At 41.9% G+C, this 22,031-nt stretch overlaps 1 protein-coding gene across 15 annotated transcripts in view; it reads right to left on the reverse strand.

Moving 5' to 3' along the window:
• Positions 1–266: 266 nt before the first annotated feature.
• The window catches only part of CHL1 (cell adhesion molecule L1 like), a 148,050-nt gene continuing 126,285 nt past the window's right edge, over positions 267–22,031 (reverse strand). For 12 of the 15 annotated variants that reach the window (XM_072934661.1, XM_072934663.1, XM_030283297.4 and 9 more), the window contains 10 exons: positions 20,911–20,981; positions 18,321–18,543; positions 17,000–17,115; positions 16,630–16,834; positions 16,277–16,399; positions 14,718–14,897; positions 8,662–8,823; positions 7,902–8,033; positions 7,111–7,183; positions 267–5,245 (listed from right to left, as the gene is read on the reverse strand). In XM_072934661.1, coding sequence (XP_072790762.1) covers positions 5,029–5,245; positions 7,111–7,183; positions 7,902–8,033; positions 8,662–8,823; positions 14,718–14,897; positions 16,277–16,399; positions 16,630–16,834; positions 17,000–17,115; positions 18,321–18,543; positions 20,911–20,981 — 1,502 coding nt within the window. In that variant the 3' untranslated portion in view covers positions 267–5,028. Of the gene's footprint in view, positions 5,246–6,371; positions 7,184–7,901; positions 8,034–8,661; positions 8,824–14,717; positions 14,898–16,276; positions 16,400–16,629; positions 16,835–16,999; positions 17,116–18,320; positions 18,544–20,910; positions 20,982–22,031 lie in introns of all 15 variants that reach the window. The other 3 variants (XR_012057862.1, XR_012057861.1, XM_030283299.4) reach the window with 2 other exon arrangements.

Raw genomic sequence — 22,031 nt, forward strand, 5'->3', positions numbered from 1 at the left:
TCAGGCTGTTTGCAGGTCAGGTTCATCCTGCTTTGGTGTCATATCTACAGGGCTGATGATCCGTGGTGTCCAAAAATCCCTGTGAAAGCCAAGGGCAGCTAAACCTTGGTGTGAAACAAAAAAGAACAAAACCCACGTCACAACCTGGAGAGGGCTGTGAGTCACAATTAAATCAGATTCCCAGCAAATAAACAGTGTAAAGTGAGAAAATAATCAAACAAAACCCCCAAATCAAACAAAAGAAACTTGCTGATTGCAGCCAAGGCTTTTGAAGATTACATCAAGTCAAACTTTTATTAGCAAAGTTGTATTTCATGTAAAATGAAAATATCTTTTCAAACCATACGTGCACATCTGCGTGGTACAAACAGCAACTACAGTACAACACGTTTCTCTAAACTTTAATCAATGCACACTAACATTTAGCTCCCAAAAAAGTAACATTGTGATGGTGACACCACATTTGCTTTGATCTTTTTCTCATGAAATTACAAAGTCTCTTGTTTAAAGTCAGAACCATAATAATAAAAAATGAACAGACAGAATGCTTTGGCTCAAACCCCTCGAGGGGCTCCTGCCTGAAAACAGAACAAATCAGTGCAGATCGCTTGAGATTTGACATGAGAGATCCAGAGCTGCAATGTAAACATGTCCTGCTACTCCAGCATGGTTTGTAACTTTATTTTTTTTTGACAGAAATGCAGCTGAGGGTGTGATCCATTGGCAAACAAAGGGAATTCTCCATGAAGAATTCCCTTTCTGTCTATCTGTTCTTACAGGTAAGCAAAATAACCTAAATACACTTCTCATCTGCAAAATCATGGCTGTGAAAAACGATGCTGAGGTTTCCTCTCGAAAGCTCAAGGAGCAGTGAATTTTATTCTAACTTTTCTTTAAAAAATGTGGAATCACTGCTTAAAATTCCCACCTTTTTTTTTTTTTTAATATATATATATAGAAAGATTGTGCTACTATTTGTTTTCATGTCAAAAATAATATTGGCCGTAAAACTTTGATGAAAACCTCTCGTGCACTGGATTGAAGCCATTCAGCCAATGGAAGCAGTTCCCAGGAAAAGAGCTACTCACTGGAATTTGTGTAACATCAACACAGCAGAACAAATATCAATCATTACATGATTTGCTAATCCATTTAAGATGTGACTTACAACAAACGTTTTTAAAATTTTTTATACATGAACACACAATTTTATCCAGAGGGGAGAAGTAAATTTTCTGATTTGATTCCTAATTCTGCTCTTCCTAAAAATCCAGCCCCAGCAGGGCTTTGATGCCCAGTGCTGTACTTTTATCATGCTGGAGTGTAGAGCCATGAGGATTTCTGAAAATTGGATCCCCTAATTTTGACAGAGAGGGAAGCTGGGGCTGTTCCTGCAAATTCTTGATAATGCTATTAAATTTTTATATAGATGTGTGTATATATACATATATGCATGTGTGTGTGTGTGTATGTGTGTGTATATATATATATAAATAAGAGAAAAATTATCACTATTATTCGGCTCTGGGAATCCAAACAGCTCCCTTGGAAGAAAGGACAGAGGGATTTTTCCCCATTATTTAGGAAGAGCTGATTTTATTTGTTTAATGTTATGCAAAGTCAAAACTGCACAACTTTTTCAGCAAGATCCCTCTCTCTCTTCTTCCAGAGGCTTCTTAAATCCCCAAACCTGGATCTGTGGGGCAGGGAAATGCCTCCTCCCTGATGTGTGGAATTACATCCTGGCTTGCCTTGGATATCAAGTCTGAAAGTGCCATTTCCCCTCTCCCACTTCTTCTGAGGCAAAATGTGTCAGAACCAAAGGGAGCCAACCACAGCCTGGGATGGGATAATTAATAATTCCCTGTTCTGCTCCCATGGCTGGACTCCCTCCTCCCAGCAGGCAGGCTGCAATTCCCTGCTCAGTGTTAATTAATGGAATCCCCACTGATTTCCTGGAGCTGATTTTAATAAACACTCCTGGCCAGAGAAAGAAAAAAAAAATCCAAAAACTTCCCCAAAAAAACAGTTCAAATATTTAATGCTCAATGCACTATTTCAGAATAGGGTGTGATTTTTGGGGCTGTCCTGTGCAGGGGCAGAAGTTGGATTTTGATGACCCTGTGGATCCCTTCCAACTCAGGAAGTTCTGTAACTGCAGAGCAGTTGGTGACACTTTTTCTGAGCTACATGGTCACACTTCCTCTCACCTGGCACAGATCAAGACAAAAACACAGCCCAGCTCCTTGCAATGACAAAAAAAAACTCCTCAGGAAAACCTCAGCTTGCTCTGTTAATTTACTTTTGAAAAAAAATCTCTAAAAAAACATCACTAACCTGCACTTTCCAGGGTACCTTTACAGCAGAAAAAAACCCAGTGTGGGAGAAAAAGGAAAATAAATGACTGGGGAAGAGGAAACAGCTCAGGTGAGTGAGATTTTCTGGGAGTTTGAGCCTCTTGATAAATATTCACTGGGCATCTTTCTCAAAACCCGTGTTCAAAAATCCAGGTTCCATTGCACATCTTTTCCTCCCTGTTTGATTTTTAGGTCCTGAGGCATCGTGGAACACCAACATAAAGATTTAAGGCTGTGAATTAAAATCTGAGTGGAAAAAGCAGCACATCACAAACACCTCTTAGCAGCGACAGAGCAGGAGCTGCATGGGGGATTTATATCCATTATTGGATAATTTGGCACTCACTAATATGGTCTGAAATTGAACAAAAGAATTGAATATTGTTTAACAGAGGCATTTTCTGGGATGAGGGGTCTGGTTTATCTGCAGTGCTCCACAGGAAAATGTGATGGGTGTGTTCAGGCACAGCCCCTCCAGCCCAAAGTGAGGATTTAGGGGAGACCACCCCCATTTTATTCCCTAATTTTCAAAGAGCTTTGATCACTGCAGACGATTCCCAAAAGAAACACATTAAAACCAGCCCAAAGCAAGCAGTAGGTTGTCACAAGCCTAATCAGTTCTTAGATTTTATCTGGTTTGGGCTGCAGCAGACATGAGTCAGCAGATAAAGATGCTGCTGGGAAATGTCTCTGTTGATGAGATGCCAATTTTCACATTTCTCTAATTCTAATTCTCTGTCTTCTTTGGAAAATTACTTTTTTTTCCCCCCAAAAAAACCTAAAAGGCTTTTGGACCTTTTCAGTGTTTGGATTGAGTGAAGTACAGAAAACAGAACTTTGTAAGTAATAAAAAGTGAATAATGTGGGTCACTGCTATGGGATGGGATAATTTTTGATTGAGGGCAGATTTCCACTCACTGTTTTATATTCATAGCTTGAATGGGGCTTTTAGGGTGGCTGTTTGGGCTTTGCTTTTCCTAAATAGAGGTTACATAAAAAGCCCTTAAAAGCTCCAATTAAAACCCCAGAAAGAGGCACAGATAAGCAGAAGCTTGAACACCAAAAGCTTCCAGAAGCTGCCAAGCTTTGAGGAGCAGCCCCAGCCTGGGGGGAGCTGCGTGGGATCCACAGCCCTTCCACTGGGAAAAATCTGCATTTCCCTGGGCTTAACTGCAGCCCTTGCTGGAAACTCAGAACCACGTGAGTAATTCTTGCTTCCTCTCTTTATTCCACTGAAATCATGGGGGAGCCATTTGGGGATATTTGCCTAATTGGTATCAGGATGCCAAACAGCTTTTAGGATCTATTCCTCCTGCAGGAACTACTGAAAAACTTTTATAACGGGAGTGACAGAAGAAATGAAGCCATGTTGATGCTCTACTCAAACAAGCAGATTCAAAAATACAAATGCTGTTAAAAAGAGATTCAGGAGATTCCAATACAAAAAAGACCAAAAAAATGTGCTGTACAGCTCGGCTGAGTTAGTCTTGGAGAGGCAAAGAACCAGATTTAAACCAGCATTCAGTCAACAAAATAGGAAAACAAACTCTACTATAATATTTTCTCTTTGCTCTTTCTTTTGTTTTTTGTTTATTTAACAGTGATTAGGCTGAAAAGAAATGAACTCTTGAAATTCAGGTAGGTCTAGTTTAGGTGCTGCTTGAATGGTGAGAGGTTTGGATGATTACTATACGCACTGAAAACTAATTTTGCTGGTCCAAATCCATATTGAGAAGCAAATCTACTCATTCCTACACAGCTATACAGACCCATGCTAGCAACATGTCTCAGTTCAAAATAAAACCAGGCTGTTCTGGACTTGTGTCAATATTAATATCATATGTACAACGTCTCCATGAAATGTTGGCTAGCTCACAAATATACAGATATGAGACAGACACCAAGGAGTTTGCTTAGAAATGCAGCTTGCAGCTGGGAAAAATTAAAAGTCTTTTGAATGATGGTGGATGGGAACCCTGTTTTGCCTTGCCACAGGAAAGAGCTGCAGCTTAACTTATTTAAGGAAATAGTGCCAGCTACTGGGCAGCAGCTTCACCCACACTCTCCTGTGGGTAAAAAAGCTGCATTTCTAAGTATTGGTAATGGAAGTCAGCTGTAACCACTAAAACATTTTTTTTTTTTAATATCATACACAAAGAGGTTTAATTCTTTAGGAAAAAAATTATACAATATATAGAATATATTTCTCTGGTATTTTAAATTGTAATTTTCTTCCTTGTGTCACTTTGCAGAGTAACGTGGTTTTGTTGGTGCCACAACCTTGAGGTTATAACCAAGGCCATGAGGGAATTTTGCACACACACCTGTGACAACAGGCATACAGGGCAGAAATACTACACAGAGAAACATATTCCAAGCCTAAGAAACACCTGGAGCAGCAGTTAAGGACACAGATGTACCACCAGAGCAAACTCTGGTTTGCTCAGACTAACACATCGTGTAGAAAAAAAAAGAATTACTCCGTTTTATTGAGAAGAAAACACATAGAAATTAGGATGGAAAAAAATAATCTTTTAGTGGCAGTGACTCGTTTTTGTATTACCTGGATGTCAGGATTCTCCTGACTGGCTCACTGGCACCCTGCTCCCCAGCACAGGAGGTAACTGTGGGAGCTGGCCAGGATGAACACCACAATTAAACACCAATCGTTTTAGGCGTGCAGAGGAAAAGTCGCCGTAGAACTCCCAGTGCTTTCCACTGATCCTTTCTCCTTAGATCCAGAATAAGCTCCAATAAATGAACCATCTTCATTGAACATGCCATGCTCCCCTTCTCCATAATCTACCAGACTATCAGCACTTCCAGTGGCTTTAATGTCCCCGTTAAGTGACTGGAGGCTGCCTTTCAGCGGCTTTTCATCGCTGTCACTACAAAATAAAGAGATGCCTTTCCAAAAATCTGCCTTGCACTGGCAAGGAGGGACACTGCTCTTGGCTTGGGAATGGGAGAGTGAGGGACCCATGGGTGGTAGAGTGAGGATGATCCCTCCTCCTCACACACCTGAGCTCCCCCACACGGGATTTTGTCATGATTCCAATGAATTAATTGGTAAATGGGCATTATCAATACCCATCTATTTGGGTTTTTTCCCTTTTTGCCTTGGGCAGACAGAATGGACAGAAAGGGAGAGGGAAGGAAAAAGGAATGCTGGAAAGGATTGAGGGTTCTGTTCCAGCCACCAGGGCTGATGTCAAGTCTTTGGACTTCTCATTTTACAAAACACTGGACAACATTCAGGGCCTATTTGTTTCATTTTCCTTTTGAGGTGGGTGAATGAAGTGGTATCACTTCAGTGGGTCACATCTCACTGCTTTGGAAGCATTCCTGTGAGTTTGTATGACCAATAAAGGTGCTTTTCCCCCTTTTTTCTGCTGTTATTTTATTTTACCAGAGTAAAACTGGAGTTTGCCTCTGCTAAGGGGGAGCAACTGGGAAAAAACCAAAGTAGAATCAATATCTGCACCTGCAGTCTCTGTCCAGTAAAAATTCCAGGGAAAAGGGGAAGAACTGGGGAAAACCAAAGCAGAATGACTGTCTGCAGCTGCAGACCCTATTCAGTGAAAATTCCTTGAAAAAGGACAGGCCCGCCACAAAAATTCTGGGAAAAAAGAGAAATTTCACTGGCCATTACTCCTAATGGCTCTACAGAAGAGGAACAAGAACAGAACATTTGGGGGGATTGGGAAAATATTAAAAAATATAGAAAAAAACCTTAAATTAGGCCTCCGGATTAGGGACATAATTACTCAAGTTCAGCCCTTGCTGTTAATGCCAGCTCAGTTTCAAATCTTTGGCAATTTTATCTAAGCAGGGACAGAGAAATGAACCCGTGCTTCATTTCTTCAGGATGGACTCAATATGTGGATAAACAACACAGAAAAAAAAAAAATCACTACTTTCCTGCACAGGGCATTTCTCCTCAGCAAAAAAGACAAGTTTGGATTCCAGGGGGAAAGGAGGGGGTCAAAGTTATTAACCTCAGGGCTTTCTTACCTTTCTAAATATTTGTCCCATTAGAAAGCATTAAAAATTAAATAAAGATGAAATTATGCAGAAAAAAAAAAAAGCCCTACTCCAGTACAAATAATGTAGTATATATAGGTGGGATTTCAACAGCAGTTTTATGCCCTTAAGGGCAGCAACACCAGTTTTCCAGTATGGTTCTTATAATTATGTATTTTCCTTCACATCACAATTACATATTGCTAGAAGTTTTAGTTATTTTAAAGCAGCCAAAGTGGTTATTTCAATTCTCCTACAGGGATTTCTGTAGAGAGATGTTTGGTTTTTTAATATTTTTTACCATATTCCAAACTTTTCTTTGTTTTCTTCCCCACAGTTCCCCATATTACATTATTTGGGTCTGAGTTTCAAAAACCCACTGAAGACATAGAATTCAATCTATTGACTTCAGTGGGCTTTTTAGCAGCACCCTAGATTATCATATATATTTACATTATTCATACAATGCTAATTAAAAAAAAAAAAGCAAACAAAAAAGTGAAAAATAACCACCAATACATCAACATTTCCTTATATCCCAGCTTGGATGGATTGAAATATACTGGATATACCTTTATATTCCTACTCTTATCCACTCCTATGAGGTTTGCTTTGAAAACGAAAAACAGCATTAATTGCATGCCATAAAAATGTCCCGAATAATGATGGCATTTGGAAACAAACAAAACCCCAAGAAACACAAAGGCTTGTGAAAGCAGGTCCTATTTACCTATATTCCCCAAAGATTTCATCTTTTATTGATTGAGCTTCGGGATCTGGATGCAAATCTTCTTTTTCTTTCACTGTACAAATAAAATAAAGGACAGATCTCTATGTTGTGTTCTGCCATGGATTTTTCTTTTCCCAGGGGCAATGGGAAAACCATCTGCACTCACCTCCAGCCTGGCCTGGGGCTGGAGTTTGGGACCATTCCCTAATTGATTATAAGTAGGTATTTATAGACTCATGGAATGGTTTGGGTTGGAAGGGACCTTAAATCCCATCCAAAACCACCAGGAACCCCTTCCACCATCCCAGGGTGCTCCAAGCCCTGCCCAACCTGGCACTGAATATTTTCAGAGATGGAGCATCCACCACCTCTTTGGACAACCAGATTTCCACTTCAATACAATTACCTAAATCCTTCCTCACTGCTTGGATAGTGACAGAGGTAATTTTTAGCAAAATATTCCACTATTAAGCTGCCTGTGGAAGTTCTATCTGTGTGTCTAGCAGCAGGTCCCAGGTGGAAAGCAGGCAGAGTCCTGCCAGCAAGGATCTTGCTGGATTAAATGCTGGAATATTCCAGGAGTGCTGGGAAAGGCCTTTGCAGGCTCTGTGACCAGCACACAGCACAGCTCTACTTACATTCATTAAAACCCCTTCCGTGGATATTTATCAAAAGCTACAAATCCTAATTGGATGTTTGTGCTCGCGGCCTTGCGGCCCCCAGAGAGAAACCTCTGAAGGATGTTAGTTATTAACATGTGAACATAGGGAAAGGACAATAAATCCATTTACCTGAATATTTGCCTCCTTTATTTCTTCTGACAAAGCAAATTGTCAGCAGCAGCAGGGTGAGCAAGGCGATGGCGCACATCAGCCCGATGAACCAGCCCTGGGTGGAAATCCCCTCGTAAATGCCGGCGTAGGCTTGGGGAGATGGCAGAGGAGCAAAAAATCAATCAGAGGGAAAGGGCAGCACCCCACAATAACACAAACACGTCATGTTCCTCTCTGGACCTTAATGGACTCAGTCTATCGCTACTGATGGTGCTCAACTTCAGCATGAGGCCGGAATGTGTCCATAGTGTGACATTTGGGACTGGAGGGGAGTGTGAGGGTGACAAGGGACAACACAGACACTTGGCAAGGTGGCTCTGAGAGAGCAGTTGACTCGCAGGATTAGCACCACACAGGAAAGTTGAGCACAGCGCTGTTAAACCTCCCATGCAAAAGGAGTTTTGCGAAAGAGAGAGAGGTAAAAGTGCCCCAGTACATGCAAATCACCAAACTGGCCACTTAAGGGCTTTATCCCAGCTGCCCTCTCCCATTGCACAGGTTTGTGAAGGTTTGGGATTGTCCCAGGCTGTTGTAAAGCACAGGGCTCAGCCAAGAGCCTGGGATGTGTTTGTGCTGCCATGGGATTCAACTGCAAGGGCCAACCTCAACCCCAGAGCACGGAACGATGAGTTGGGGACACTCACACGGCACAGGAACCTCAGCATGGATTCACATGGAAAAACAAACGTTCAGCACCTCGAAGGGCTTCGTGTCTCACCTCTCCCCCTGGTCTCAATTACATCTTCAAAAATGCTATTGTTATCCACCCAGTTCTTAGTCACTAGGCGGATTGTGTACTCAGTGCCAGGCTCAAGGGCCTCGCTGGGCTGAAACTTTGGGGTGGGCTTTACTGCGTCTGAAATCCTGCCGCTGCCTTTACCTACGGAATGCACACATTCAAGGCATAGGGATTAATGGCATTCGTGGACAAGAAGCCTAGGAAATGCACAGTTACAAAGAACAGACAAATACAATGTGTAATTTTAAACATTTGGCACCAGGCAATCTGATTTTCCAAAGCAAAAAAAAAAAAAATACCCCTGAACATTCCCTCTGTTTGATTTTTAGTCTTCCATCAGATGAATCAACAGCAGTCCAGAGTAATCCTGATGTTTGTACAACTTTCCCAGGATGAAAGTTAATATTGATGGGGGATTATGGATCTGCTTTAACTAATGCCTGCTTAAAAAATTACAACTTGCAAACGGGCTTGCTTTGTGTGGAAAATCTAGGGTTTGATGCTTCTCCCATTGAACTGAACTCAGCAGGGAGGCACAGGCAGCTTGTTAGCTGGATATGGATCCTTACATGTCTCCCAGAAAAAATTAACAGTAGGATTTGTGCTTGCTTCTCTGCTGACAGTGATTTCTGTGTCCTTTTAAATTCCACAATGCCCGCACAAAGCACTGGTTTAGAAACAACTCAACAATTTGCCTTTAAATGGACATTTAGGCATTTAAGTGTTGCTGATGAGTTTAATATTTGATTAGGAGAAGGTAAATTCCACTAGTTCTGGTTATGGAACCTTGTTATTTGCAAAACACCTCTGTAGCCGGGTCTGCATTCAGATTGTGGGCATTAAATAAGATTTTTCAGAACAGCTTTTGTGGAAAGCAGGATATTACAGCAGTTGACAATCACTGCCTGGACATGAACAATGTGTTCAGCAAATTCAGAACTGTGTGTGACATGGAGGGATCTTCTACAACATGGAAGTGTCCCTGTCCTCGATGGCAGGAGAGAAATTTTGGGAGGGCTGCACTTAATAAAAATAATTCTTGAATTGTTCTTAGTTGCCTGATTTGCCTGTTTTGTCCAAAGCCATCTAAAAGCACAAAGTATAATCTGAAAACTACTCGGCCAATTAGCACTGACAGGGGAACAATGCTCATTAATACTCTAACTAGTAAATAAGCAAAGCAAGAAGCTGCTGGAGATTAAGGCCAAGTTGACAGCTGAAGGGAAAAAAAAAAAGAAAAAAGATTAAGATAAATCCAAGCACAGTCAAAGCAGCAGTTCAGGATAAGTTTTTCAAGGCAACTCTCCATGTATTACAATAAGCAGTTAAATGAGCAGACCACTGGGACCAGAGAGAAACATCCAGCTGAAACACTGCTGATACTGAAGCACAGCTCATTAGTATAAATTAATCCATCTATGGGTAATTTTTGCTAAATGAAGTATGTGAAACCCAGCTATAGTTTTTAATCAAACCGAAAATTAGGCAACAGGATAACACAGGTACATTTTAATTACATGCTCTAAAATCAAGGCATCAGAAAAATGGGAATATTATCCATAAAGGAAGAGGAATGAGCACGAACCTTCAACCCAGTATCTGTTAAATACCACTAACACTTGTGCATGACATGGTAACTACATGACCCAAAGTGTTCACAGCACCAACCTCCTAAGGAAAAATTTCTCCTGAATTCCTGGGAAGCAAATCCTAAACCTTGAGCTCCTGGCAGGTGGTTTGTGGTTCATATTCTTAAACCAGCTCTACCAGTCCCTCTCTGCCCCTTATTTATTCCAGCCTGTTTATGAACCATCAGCTCTTTAGAAAAGCAGAAAGAGGGAAGTGAGATGGTTGAAAAAATCCCTTTTTCTGTCTTCTTATTGCTCAGCTCTCTGTGATGCTGCAGCTGCCCTGGCACATGGAGCAGCTTAGGACTGGGATGGACCTTTTGGGATGAGGATGAGCCCAGCCTAACCTGGCACTGGGGATTTACCAACAGCTCTCCATTTAGCATCTTCTATCCTAAACCACTCATTTTTCCCTTTAAAACTCAGAACAGGTGTCCAATGCTGGGGGATTACAAGTTTTGTTTTTTTTTCCCATGCCATTTCTTCCTGATTTGTGTGACACAGCCAACAGGGGCCCTACAGAGAAGAAACTTTGCTAATGGGGACAAGTTGGTGGCTGGAATAGAAAAAACAATGTGAGCTCCTGAAAAATAAAGGCAAAGATACACAGATAAGGCAAAGCTCCACATTCTGGAAGGCCAGGAACATCCTGAAAGCTGCAGGAATTATCTGCAGAAAATTGAAAGCGGTTGGGTTGGGTTTTTAATCTCCAATAAGGGAGAAAGGAGCATTAGTAATAAAGGCATATCACCAGCACTTCTCATCTTCCCCCACTATTTATCAGCCACACCATGGGACTTGCATGAACATTAAACACTGAACTGCAATTTTACAATATTCCTACCGGGCTCCAAGATTTATGAGGAGAACAGAACACACATTTTTTATAGAAGCTTATGGTATAAAGGGAAAAACAATAGAAACCACCCCCGAAGATTTTCCAGAGTGTTCTCCAAAAGTTAGCACATCTGTTATAAGATATATTTCTATAAAAAATCCTGGCAGTCTGAGAGCTAAATACTAATTGTGGGCAGCATCTTAATTTATAACCATACCTGTCTAAATACATCTGCTGCAATAAATGCAAAGCTGAACTTCCATTAATTTTCCACTGCTGCCTTGCTGTTAAAAATGTATAAATATGCAGCACAAGTATCCTTCATTTTCAGGGCTTTTCAGTGCAGGAGGTAATTCATGTTAAATTTGGATTATTTTATACTAGAGAAATTAGCCAACCTGTTGCACATAAAATTTATTGAGAAAAATTTACAGGTGAGGTGGTGATCAAGAAATTAGCATCGATTTCATTTGATTTTCTTGATTGTGAGCTAAAAAATAGGGTTTGCTGCTAACAGCATCAGTAGTTGTATACAGGAAATGTATTTTATTATTCATTTTATACCATGTCCATGGCAAAAGAAAGCTGAACCCACATGTTGTGCTCCAAATGGTTACTCTGGTCCTGAATGACAGGAGCCTCTCCCTAAGATTTTGCAAAAGCCTTTGGGAATTACGTGCCAACAGCCACTGGAATATAATGAAATTGGTGAACTTTTATTTCCTGGCTTCTCTGGAGAATAAACCTACAACTGTGTGGCTTCATGTGGATGAATTTCTCATTAATGCTTGGATTTCTGGACACACAATGATAATTCTCAACATGTAATATGTGTTTGGTAATCCCTGAGCAACACTGGTGACAAGATGAAAAGGAGCTTTGTGTTAAAGAAGGGCTGCTACATTAAATTAATCTTTTCACTTCTGGAAGAACATTATTTTGTGTTCTGTTTCTGAGGGCTAATGATCTTGGGGAAATTGACATTTTCAAGGGGAAAATTAATTAGTTTGGAGGTCATTTAAGACATACTGCCTGAAAATATGAAGACAGTGATTATTGTCATTTTCTTAGGACAACATATCTTCTTCTGTGGAATGAAACTAAGATTAAATCACAGAAATCAAGCTGTTATTTATTTTGCAGTACAATCCAAATCCCCTTTTGCTCAGGTTAAGAATCATTTTATCAAGAAATGATAAAGATCTTAGGTTGCCTATAAGGGTTTCATTTCTGAGTTATTTTCCCTGTACAGATTTGTTTTCAGTGGTACTACACAAATACTCACATACATTAAATAAGGAAATTCCTTCTTTCTAATTCCAGACAACAATACCAGGGACAACTGCAAATAAATTAAAGCAACTGCAATGATGGAGATCAAGTTAAAAAAAAAAAAAAAATAGTGAATGAATCCAGAGCTGCCACCTCAACATCTCCACTTTCCTGGCAGATTGCATTGTGAAATTCTGAAATACCTCTGGCAAAGGCTGAATTGCAGCAGTGGAAGTTTCCAGAGCCTTAAAATGAACAACGAAAGCTTTATGGGTTTATTATTAAACTGGAACAGAGTGGTTATAGAATCACTGAATCAACCCCCAAAGAAACGTGGAGGGCTCCATCACGGAGTTTCATTTCAGAGGGCACCACATTTTATACCTGCCATTTACGTGGGTCATTTGAAATTATTAACTTTGACTTCTGAAATCACTCCCCTCCTTCAAAAAGAGAGATTGTTTTAATTTTGAGCAATTGCCTCGCTCCCCAAACCACAGCTTAAAACCCCAAGGAGGTCACTGGAAAGAGTGATTTTTAAGTTTTTTTTTTTTCAGCCTATCATGTTTAGGTGAAAAATATCTGAACAATTTAGCCAGCAAATAATGACACAGAACTCTAATGGCATCTCAGTGACAGATGCAGTGCCCTAATTTAGGGTGGCTTGAGAAGCAGCAAGGAGCACACATAAATCACAGAACTGAACCTTTGCAGCTTTCATTAATTATACTGCTCTAGTCTAAGAATATTTCACAAGAATCAGGTGTTGCCACCGCTAGAACAGAGTTTAGGAAAGTAGAGAATGAGAACAAAATGAATGTCAGCATCTCTAAACCATGACAAGGTTATTTCAAGGAGTCAAAACACATTATTCTGGTTGCCCAATGAAGGCCAGAAAAGGCAGCTAATGAGGGGAAAATAGGGTATTTTTATCTTGGAAAACGAAGAGATATTTTTCTTTTCTTAATGAGGAATAAATCATGGTGATTAATAGTTGCTACCAAGTGAGTACCTGTATCCTACAGTGAGACTGGAGGCCAAAAGAGAGTTGAGAAAGAGTTTTACTACTTGGGAAAACAAATAGCAGTTCCTGACTGGATGTGGAACTGGGACATGAAGGTTTAAAACACATTTTTCCTGTTTTACCAATAACTGAAAAGAATTCTGCAACTTAGAAATCCAACAGCACTTCGGCAATTTTTCTATTTTCCATCAACATTGCTGCACACTGTTATCTTTGCTAAAAATGATGCAGTCAGGACTGTTTTGCTTATCACATTCTCTTTCTCCTTCCCCGGGGTAAGTGCACAGCAATGGTTTCTGATTAATAGCAAGGAGCTGCTCCTCAGTGCTGTGGAGTTCTCAGACTTGCTGAGCACAGTACATTTTATTTCATTTCAGCTGAAAGTGAAAGATGAGCTATCATAGAGTGCTTGGGATTTTCCTTTAAATCACTGAACATCAGTGTTTCAGCACAGGGTGTAAGTGGCACACAAACACTCACTCCTGGTCTCTGATAAAATAATCATAAATAATGGAGCAAATGCAGTCAACTTGATGTTTATCTGGATTTTCCATGTCAAACTGCTGACCCTAATGTTGCTAGCAGTCCCCTATCTTCATGCATGAGCAGAATTTGTTTTTATAATATTACTGAGAACAGATTATCTGCATCTTCAATTTTCTGTTCGTGCCTGAATGCAATTCACTTATTCCAGCACGGCTTAAGGAGTTGATAGGTGGGAACAGAAACAGGTCTGCACAGCAAAATGAAACAGATGAGCTCTGCTTCCCTGAAGAACACCATGGCCACATTAAAAACTCCATTGACTGCTCTCATGGCAAGGAAAACAAACATACTTCCCCTAATTACAAAGGAAACACCAAGCCTGGATTATTCCCCATGGATTTTTCTATTACAGAAAAGCAGAGTAATGCAGAGTCCCCAGGCAGGTGCAAAGGAGAGCTCCTTATTGCACAAACCAGCCCTTTTAAAGCAGCTAGGCTGGTATCAGCTGCATTCTGTCAAAGCACAACAAATGTAATTCAACCAACCATAAACCACAATGTGAGCACGTCGTGGCTCTATAACTTGTTTTCCTACCTCCAATTCAAGCTGAGTCACTTTCCTCCCTCCAATTCAAGCTGAGTTACTTTCCCACAGTCCTTCCTTAGCTGAAGCAGCAGGACTAGCCATGATTTTACAAGGGTAACAAGGTCCTAATTTCATACGGTTTTACCAATTTTCCTGCTATTCTCAGAGCTCCTCCACACCGAAGCGGACTTTGTGGACTTACTGCCTTGGGCCAGCGTCAGCCCCTCCTCGGTGGCCGCCTTCCCGCAGCCCTTGGCCGTGCAGGCTTTGATGTAGAACTTGTACTTGGTGCTGGGGCTGAGCCCCGCCAGGCGCCAGCTCAGCGCCGAGTGGTTGGCGATGCTCACGTTGCTCACGGCGCCCACCTCGTGCGTCTCGTTGACTGCAAGGGAAAAACACCTCGGTCAGAGCCATGGAAAGGTGTCCTGAGCACCCCAGGAGGGAGCAGTCGGCAGGGAGAGGGGAGGAGGAAGGCTGGGGGAGTGTAGGCGCCCTTGCTGTTGGTGTTAAATGGGATTTATGTCCTCCGTGCCCATCTCTGATGGTTCAGGGAGCTATCGCTGCTCTTGAAAAGTTCTCTGATTGCACATATGCACAGCCTGAGAGGGAGGTAAGAAGGACTGTCTCCTAGATCATGAAATATCCATTAATTGCTTCTTGCTTTGATTCCAAACATCTGCAAACTTTTACCGGCAGCTCAGAGGGTGGTTGGTGTGCTGTGAGCTGCTCTGGCTCCTCAGAGCTGGCAGCTGAAGGAGGGATTGTGAGAAAATTGAGAGGATCTTATAAATACACAGAAATAGCTGAAGGGATGTGTCAGAAGATGGACCAGACTGTGCTTGGTGGTGCCCAGCAATGGGCAGGAACTGATGCCCAGAAGATCCACCTGGACACGAGGAAGAACTTCCCCGTGGAGTGACAGAGCACTGGAACATATCCCCAGTGAATTCACCCTCACTGGGGATATTCCAGAGCCATCTGGACACACTCCTGTGCTGTGGGCTGACCGAGATGACTCTGTGTTCCCTTCCAAACTCAACCAGTCTAGAATCCTGTAAATAGATCCACTCTCTGCCCATAATCAGCAAAACCAAAATGAAGATCCAGATGCAAAGGCATCTGAGCAGTTCTGCTACCAGCAGAGAGAAGTGTAAAGTACATGGGTGATTTTTTTTTTTTTTTTATAATTAGGGCACAGACTCATCCTTTTCCGCCCTCAAGGAACAGGTAAAATACACTGAATTATCACACCACACAAATGGTGTTGTGGCAGTCTGGGCTAAGTACTGGATCTTACCTGAGGTTGTTTGTTTCTCATTTCTTTCCTAGGCAGAAAGAAAGAATTCCCCTGGTATTTGGTTGTTTTCAGTGTGATTACTCAACACCATGACTCAGGTGGTCCTTTGTGTTTCTGCTGAGGAACCTTAGCGGGGAGAAACCCCCTGATATAATGTGCAAATCTACATTAATGTGGCTTCATAGAGTGCTCTCATCACAATTCACTTTGTATTAAATTAGTGTCACTCCAGTAAAATGCACCTAGAATTTATGGGCCTTTTTAGCCACTACATTAGGTGTCATTTGCCAATATGAAATAATTGAATCAGCCCATAAATGTGGGACAGGGAATGGCAGCAATGGGAGCTTCCATGGGGAAAAAAAAATGCATGGAAAACTGCAGGCTGCCCTCCAGCAGCCTCTGTGCACATCACAACTGGGAATTTTCCTTAATTATGAACTCAAAGCAAACAAGGCACATACTTATCTGGTACTGCAGAATGTAGCCAGTGAGGTGGCCATTGGCTTTCTTGGGAAGTCCCCAGGACAGAGTGACTGAGTCCTTGTCAAAGTTCAGGATCCTGAGAAAACGTGGCTGTTCAGGGACTGGAAGACACAGGGATGAGCTTTCAGAGGAGAGTGAACAGGTCTGTCCCTACAAATCTTTGTTAAATGAGGATATAATGTAGCTCAATGCCCACAGCTCCCCTTTTGAGAGAAGGGTTCTACAAATAGTGGAGTTTTTACTATCCCCTTAAATAAGGAAATCAACTCACTTTGTCCCAAGGACAATTTCAATTTATGACCCTCCATCCCATATTTTCCTCTTGTCTTACCTCCTTCTGGAGTTTCAAACACCACGGGGGAGCTCTCAGGGCCATCTCCTCTGGAGTTGAAAGCCAAAACTGTCAAGTGGAATTCACTGAAGGGCTCCAGGCCAGGAATCATCCCAGAGTTCCTGTCTCCTACGAACGTCAGGAAGTGTTTCTCTGGGTGATGCCTCTTTCCATCCAGCATGCTTCTTGTTCTCCACCAGCTGACCTGCGAGGAGATTGGGATTTCTATAACAAATTATATTGTATATGGGGATGAGCATGATCATCATCTCTCTCACCTTCCAAAAACAAAAGACTGAAATCAGCAATCATTGCAATAATTTGATAATTTATTCAACTACATACAAATACTGATAGAGAGATTTGTAACCTTGTAGCCTCTTAAGTGCCCACGAACTCTGTCCCTCGGTATCCCAAACCAGAAGACTTTGACCAGGGTGCTGTTCACAACCTCCACCGACACGCCTGAAGGAGCAGCATCTGGAACTGTAAAAACAAAAGCCCCAGGTGTTAAAAACACTTCCAAAACCACAGATTCACACTGTTCACAGCTCCAGGGCTTGGCTTTCCAGCTCTAGCTGTGCCACTTCATGCAATCTCACTGTGGGCAAGCAAAAAGCCATTCCACCTGCATCCAGTGGGTGGAATGGGACAATAAACATTATTTTTCTGTATTTTTCTGCTGAGGGTTGAGATACATGTGTACTGGGACACATGAATTTCTGCACCAGTATTTATGATTTCCTGTTTCAAGCAATGCTTACAGCAGTGAGAAGAATAAAAAAATTATTAACACAGCACTCAAGAAGGCAATCATAATTTTTTTTTTATAATCAATTTCATTTTACAACTCAGCTCATTAAACAGTAGGATTTTAATCACTGCATAACACAGAGAGCTATTACAGTGCCTGAAAAAAGGAGGCCTTGATCCATTGACAACTAAATTGCGAGGAAGATTTTCCACTGGTAGATGCAAAATTAGACTCATCACAGAGAGACAAAAAAAATAAACACACTGTGGAGTTTCTATCTCCTCATTCTCACTATTTGCCACCTCTTCTGCACCACCAGACCTTCCTGTTCCCACCTCTGGGTGGGCAGAGGGGATTCTCCTGTCTGACACGACCGAGTCCATTTCCAGCACTGACACTCTGCCTGGGAGCCATGGAAAACCAAGGGGCAGAAACCCAGGCTGGAGAAGATGACACATTCTTCAGGGACTCATGGGCAAGGTAACACCAGCACACGTGGAAACGTGGCTTTGCCTGCAAATTCACTCAAACACTCAGTGCCTGCGAGTTTGTCCTTAATTGTCCAAGTATTTAACTTCTGACAGCATTAAACTGTTGGGTCAAGCCTCAGAGAGCCCAAAGATTTTTTCCTTACCAAGTACAACCTGACTGCTACACTTCAGAGACTTCTCATGGACTGTGGCCTTCAAACAAGTACCCAGACTCAGCCAACAACGGAGATTAATGAGAGCACAAGTGACCTTTCCAAAAAAACCCCTCACACTCCAGCAGGCTGGCATCCAGACACCCAGCACGGGTCACGTCCACGCCTCATGGAGCCCATCAGGCTGAGCCCTGGAACTCCAGCAGCTTTGGGCTGCCCAATCCATCACTCCACCCCTGAGCGTTCTGCAGCATGAGAAACCCCCATTTTTACAGGCAAGTTCCTGCCACTCACTGTCCTCTCCTGAATATCCAATGGTGATGTTTGGTTCCGGGCCAGATCCCAAATTATTCACGGCCTGGACTTTGATCTCGTAGGGCACAAAGGTGGGCACGTTCCGCACGCTCAGGGAGTGCTTCTTCACCAGCTCCTCGTTCCAGTCGGTCTCCACACCCCGCTGCCTCCAGCTGACCTTGTACTCCAGCCCCGGCCCGTTCCTCTCCATGGGCTTCAGTGGCTGGGGAAAAGTTAAAAGAGATCTTGTCTGCCTTTGCTGCAATCACAAACCAGCAGCCCAAGGGGAGGGGGATGGTTTTGGAATGTGTGATACAACACTGGGATAGAAAAAGGGCAAAACCCCCAATCTTTGAGGTTTTGAGGGGGATGGTTTTGGAATGTGTGATACAACACTGAGATAGAAAAAGGGCAAAACCCCCAATCTTTCAGGTTTTGCTGTCCTTTTAATTTTAGGATGATTGGAACAACATCGTGACTTCAAGATAAAGGAGGATGAAAGGCTTGCATTAAAATCCAGATTAATTTCTGTCTCCTACGCACATCAGGTTTTGTTTTGCCACAGGTTTTCCTGTGTGAGGTGAAACCACACGCCTTCAGCACTACTGAATTGCATAGTTTGGCATAAGGCTGTGTGTGCCTTTTAGCAGAGATAAAATTTGCATTTAATCCTAGAATTTTATGTAGCACAGCAAGTTGGGTCATTAAAATTTAGATTTGTTCTAACTACACACCAAATGGTTGAAATTACGCCTGGACATTTAATGTGCAACTGCTGGGCCACTCTGCTTTTACCAATCAGCTGGAGAATTCATCCCAGCAGGGTTTCTGGCTAATTAACATGAATTTATAAAATATTAGGAGATGTATAGCAATAGCTTGTCATGAGACATCCTCAAGTTGAGTTTGTTTCTCTGAAAATGCTCTACTTTAATTAAGAAAATTAAATAATCACCTACCCTACCAAAAAAGCTAAACACTGGAACAGCTGTGGGTGTTTCCCACCATATAGGCTGTCTTTAATAATATTTAAATATAGTCAAATATGAAATATATAATAGCTGGTTTGTATCCAAGAGGTGTGACAGGAAATAGCATCAAATACCAGTTGAAAATTATTCCCCTTTGATGCTCCTCATGCACGTGGAGACTTAAATTCGGGGGATCTGCAAAAATTTCCACTGATCTGCTCTGCTGTGAGAACCTTTGGGATGTCTGAGGCAAAGGAATTGGGAGATTGGGAGATTTCTCACAGGCACCACCTCCACAGCAGACCCCAGGGAATGGGATTTCCAAGAGAAGCTGGAGAAGTAAAAGTTTCCTCCTAAAAAGCTGATTTCTTGTATAGAGTTAAATTGCAGCACTGCTTGACTTTTATTTTGAGCTCCCTTAAGGCTGCAAATCCTTGGCTGAAAATCCCAGTCACTAAAGCTCAGCTGGTCTCTTAATCCAAAATAGGCAGATTGACATCATTCTGCAGCCTTTGTCTGTCAGAAATAGCCTGTGCAGTGCCCAGCAGTTCCTCTGAAAAGCACACAGGAAATGCCATGAATAAATGAATATCCTGTTTAACAACATTTTAATGATTCAACAAGATTTAACCAAGCTTTTCCATCCCATTCTCTCCTTTCAGTCTCAGCTTTCACTTCCACTTTTGCCCTGTCTGAGCAGTGATTATGAAGTTTCTGGTTCTCAAAGGTGCGTTGGCCATCCCAGTATTTCCCAGTAAACATACTGGGTACTAAAACTCTGTGTTTTGTGGATTCATTAAAGTTGGAAAGGACCTCCAAGATCAAATCCAACTTTTTCTGAGAGGCAGAATTCTTCTCTCCTGACTCTGGGCTAAAAATCCCATTCCAAATCCAAGCCCATGGATCTTGAGGGCCATCTCCTTTTGGACGCAATTCTACCCCAAACCATGACTTCCCACTGGGAAAACATTTATTGTTCTTTGCTGGGAGCAGCAGATTGAGGAGTAAATCTCATGCAAGTTGTGTGTAATTCCAGCCTCAACAAAAACCTGCTTCCCTCCACAGTTGTGGATATTTGTGCTAAATGAAGGAATACATAACTCCACTGCTGGCACAGAAGCTTGAGGCTTAAAACCCAGGAAATCTAAAGTCTGGAAACCATCCTCAAGACTTTTACATAATTCCTTTGATGCACATCACAGGCTTTGGAGTTTATCCACATTTCTTCAGTTCATGGTGTAAAAATTCAAGCTCTCATTCTCTTGGGCAAGGGATCTGTGGTGTTTTTAAACTTCCAGGCTGGAAGGACAGAAGCCATGAGCCACCCATCTCCTCCCTGGGCCTGCCTGGTAATTTTAATTGCAGAGCAGGATAAAACCACAATTATTTGAATTAGTTTCTTGCATAAAAGAGGCAGAGAAGAGCAAATTTTGGTGAATTCTCACTATGCTTTACTGGAATTCCATATTTTTTTAATATCTTCTGAAGTCAGACATAAAAAACCAGTCTTTTGAAATAAAAATGATACTGGGGTTGAAAATGCAGAATATACACAAGTCAAATTCACCTTTCAAAAGAATAAAGGATCATTCCTATAGGATTTGCTAATGTTGCCTTACCTCCCATTTCATCACCATTTCATTGGGTTCAGAAGCTTCAACTCGGATATTCTCTGGGTTTTTATCTGGAGCTGAAACCACACAGGTGACAAGGTTAGTCTGCACATCCCATTTATTTGCATTTAGCGTTTAAATGCCAGAAAGGATGGGAAATTCCTCTATTAGTGACAGACTCTTAGACAAAAATTGTTCATGAGATGAACGACTTGAATCAGCCAAGCTGATGGGACCCAAGTATATCATTTATGAAGTTTGGATTCCTAAGTGCCCCTGTTGGTTGGAGCCATCAGCTAACATGGAACTGTGACTTTTAGATTTGAAAGCACCAGATGTGGGGGGATTATGAGGAAGAGATTTTTCTCCCTGTGGGGATAGCAAACAGAAGGTGCATCATTAGAGGTGCACACACAGCTGGAAAGCTGAAGAGGGACCTGAAATTGGTGCAAATGGGGAAAAAAAAGAGAGAAAATGCCAAGGAATGCAAATGCTGTGCTGAACAGTTGGCCTCTAAAATTACTTTCAGGGAGACAACATTTTCTGCCCCAGTGAATGCTCTGTAAATGGAGATTTTTGACAAGATTAGTGCTCCTAAAAGGCTCCCTGTAAACCCAGCCCTTCACCAGGAGCTGTTTGTCCATGGAGGTATGCAAAGGGTGGAAAATCAACAGAGTGAGGTGCTGGAGGTGTAGGAAAACTCAGCAGCGTGGACTCCTCCCTTTGGCATCCTCGGGAATTTATGCAGCGCAGCAAGTTGGGTCATTAAAATTTAAATTTCTTCTAACTGCACATCAAATGCTCAAAACAATACTTGGACATTTGATGTGCAACTGCTGGGCTGCTCTTTTTTACCAATCACTGAAGAATTCACCCCAGAAGGGTTCCCATCTCATTAATATCTACAATATCAGAATATGACTTGTCACGAGATATCCTCCAGCTGATTTTACCTCTCTGAAAATGCACTGCTTTAGTTAATACAGTCCATTTAAATGGTCTCCTGCCCCACCAAAATTACTTTTTGTGGGGTTATTCCAGTCCACCAAACCAGCTGGGGGTAATTCCCACCACAGGACCTACTTTTAATAATCCCTGAGGCTGCCACTGAGCAGCGCAAGCTACCC

Source organism: Taeniopygia guttata, chromosome 12 (assembly GCF_048771995.1).
Source record: "Taeniopygia guttata chromosome 12, bTaeGut7.mat, whole genome shotgun sequence".
Taxonomy (NCBI): Eukaryota; Metazoa; Chordata; class Aves; order Passeriformes; family Estrildidae; genus Taeniopygia; species Taeniopygia guttata.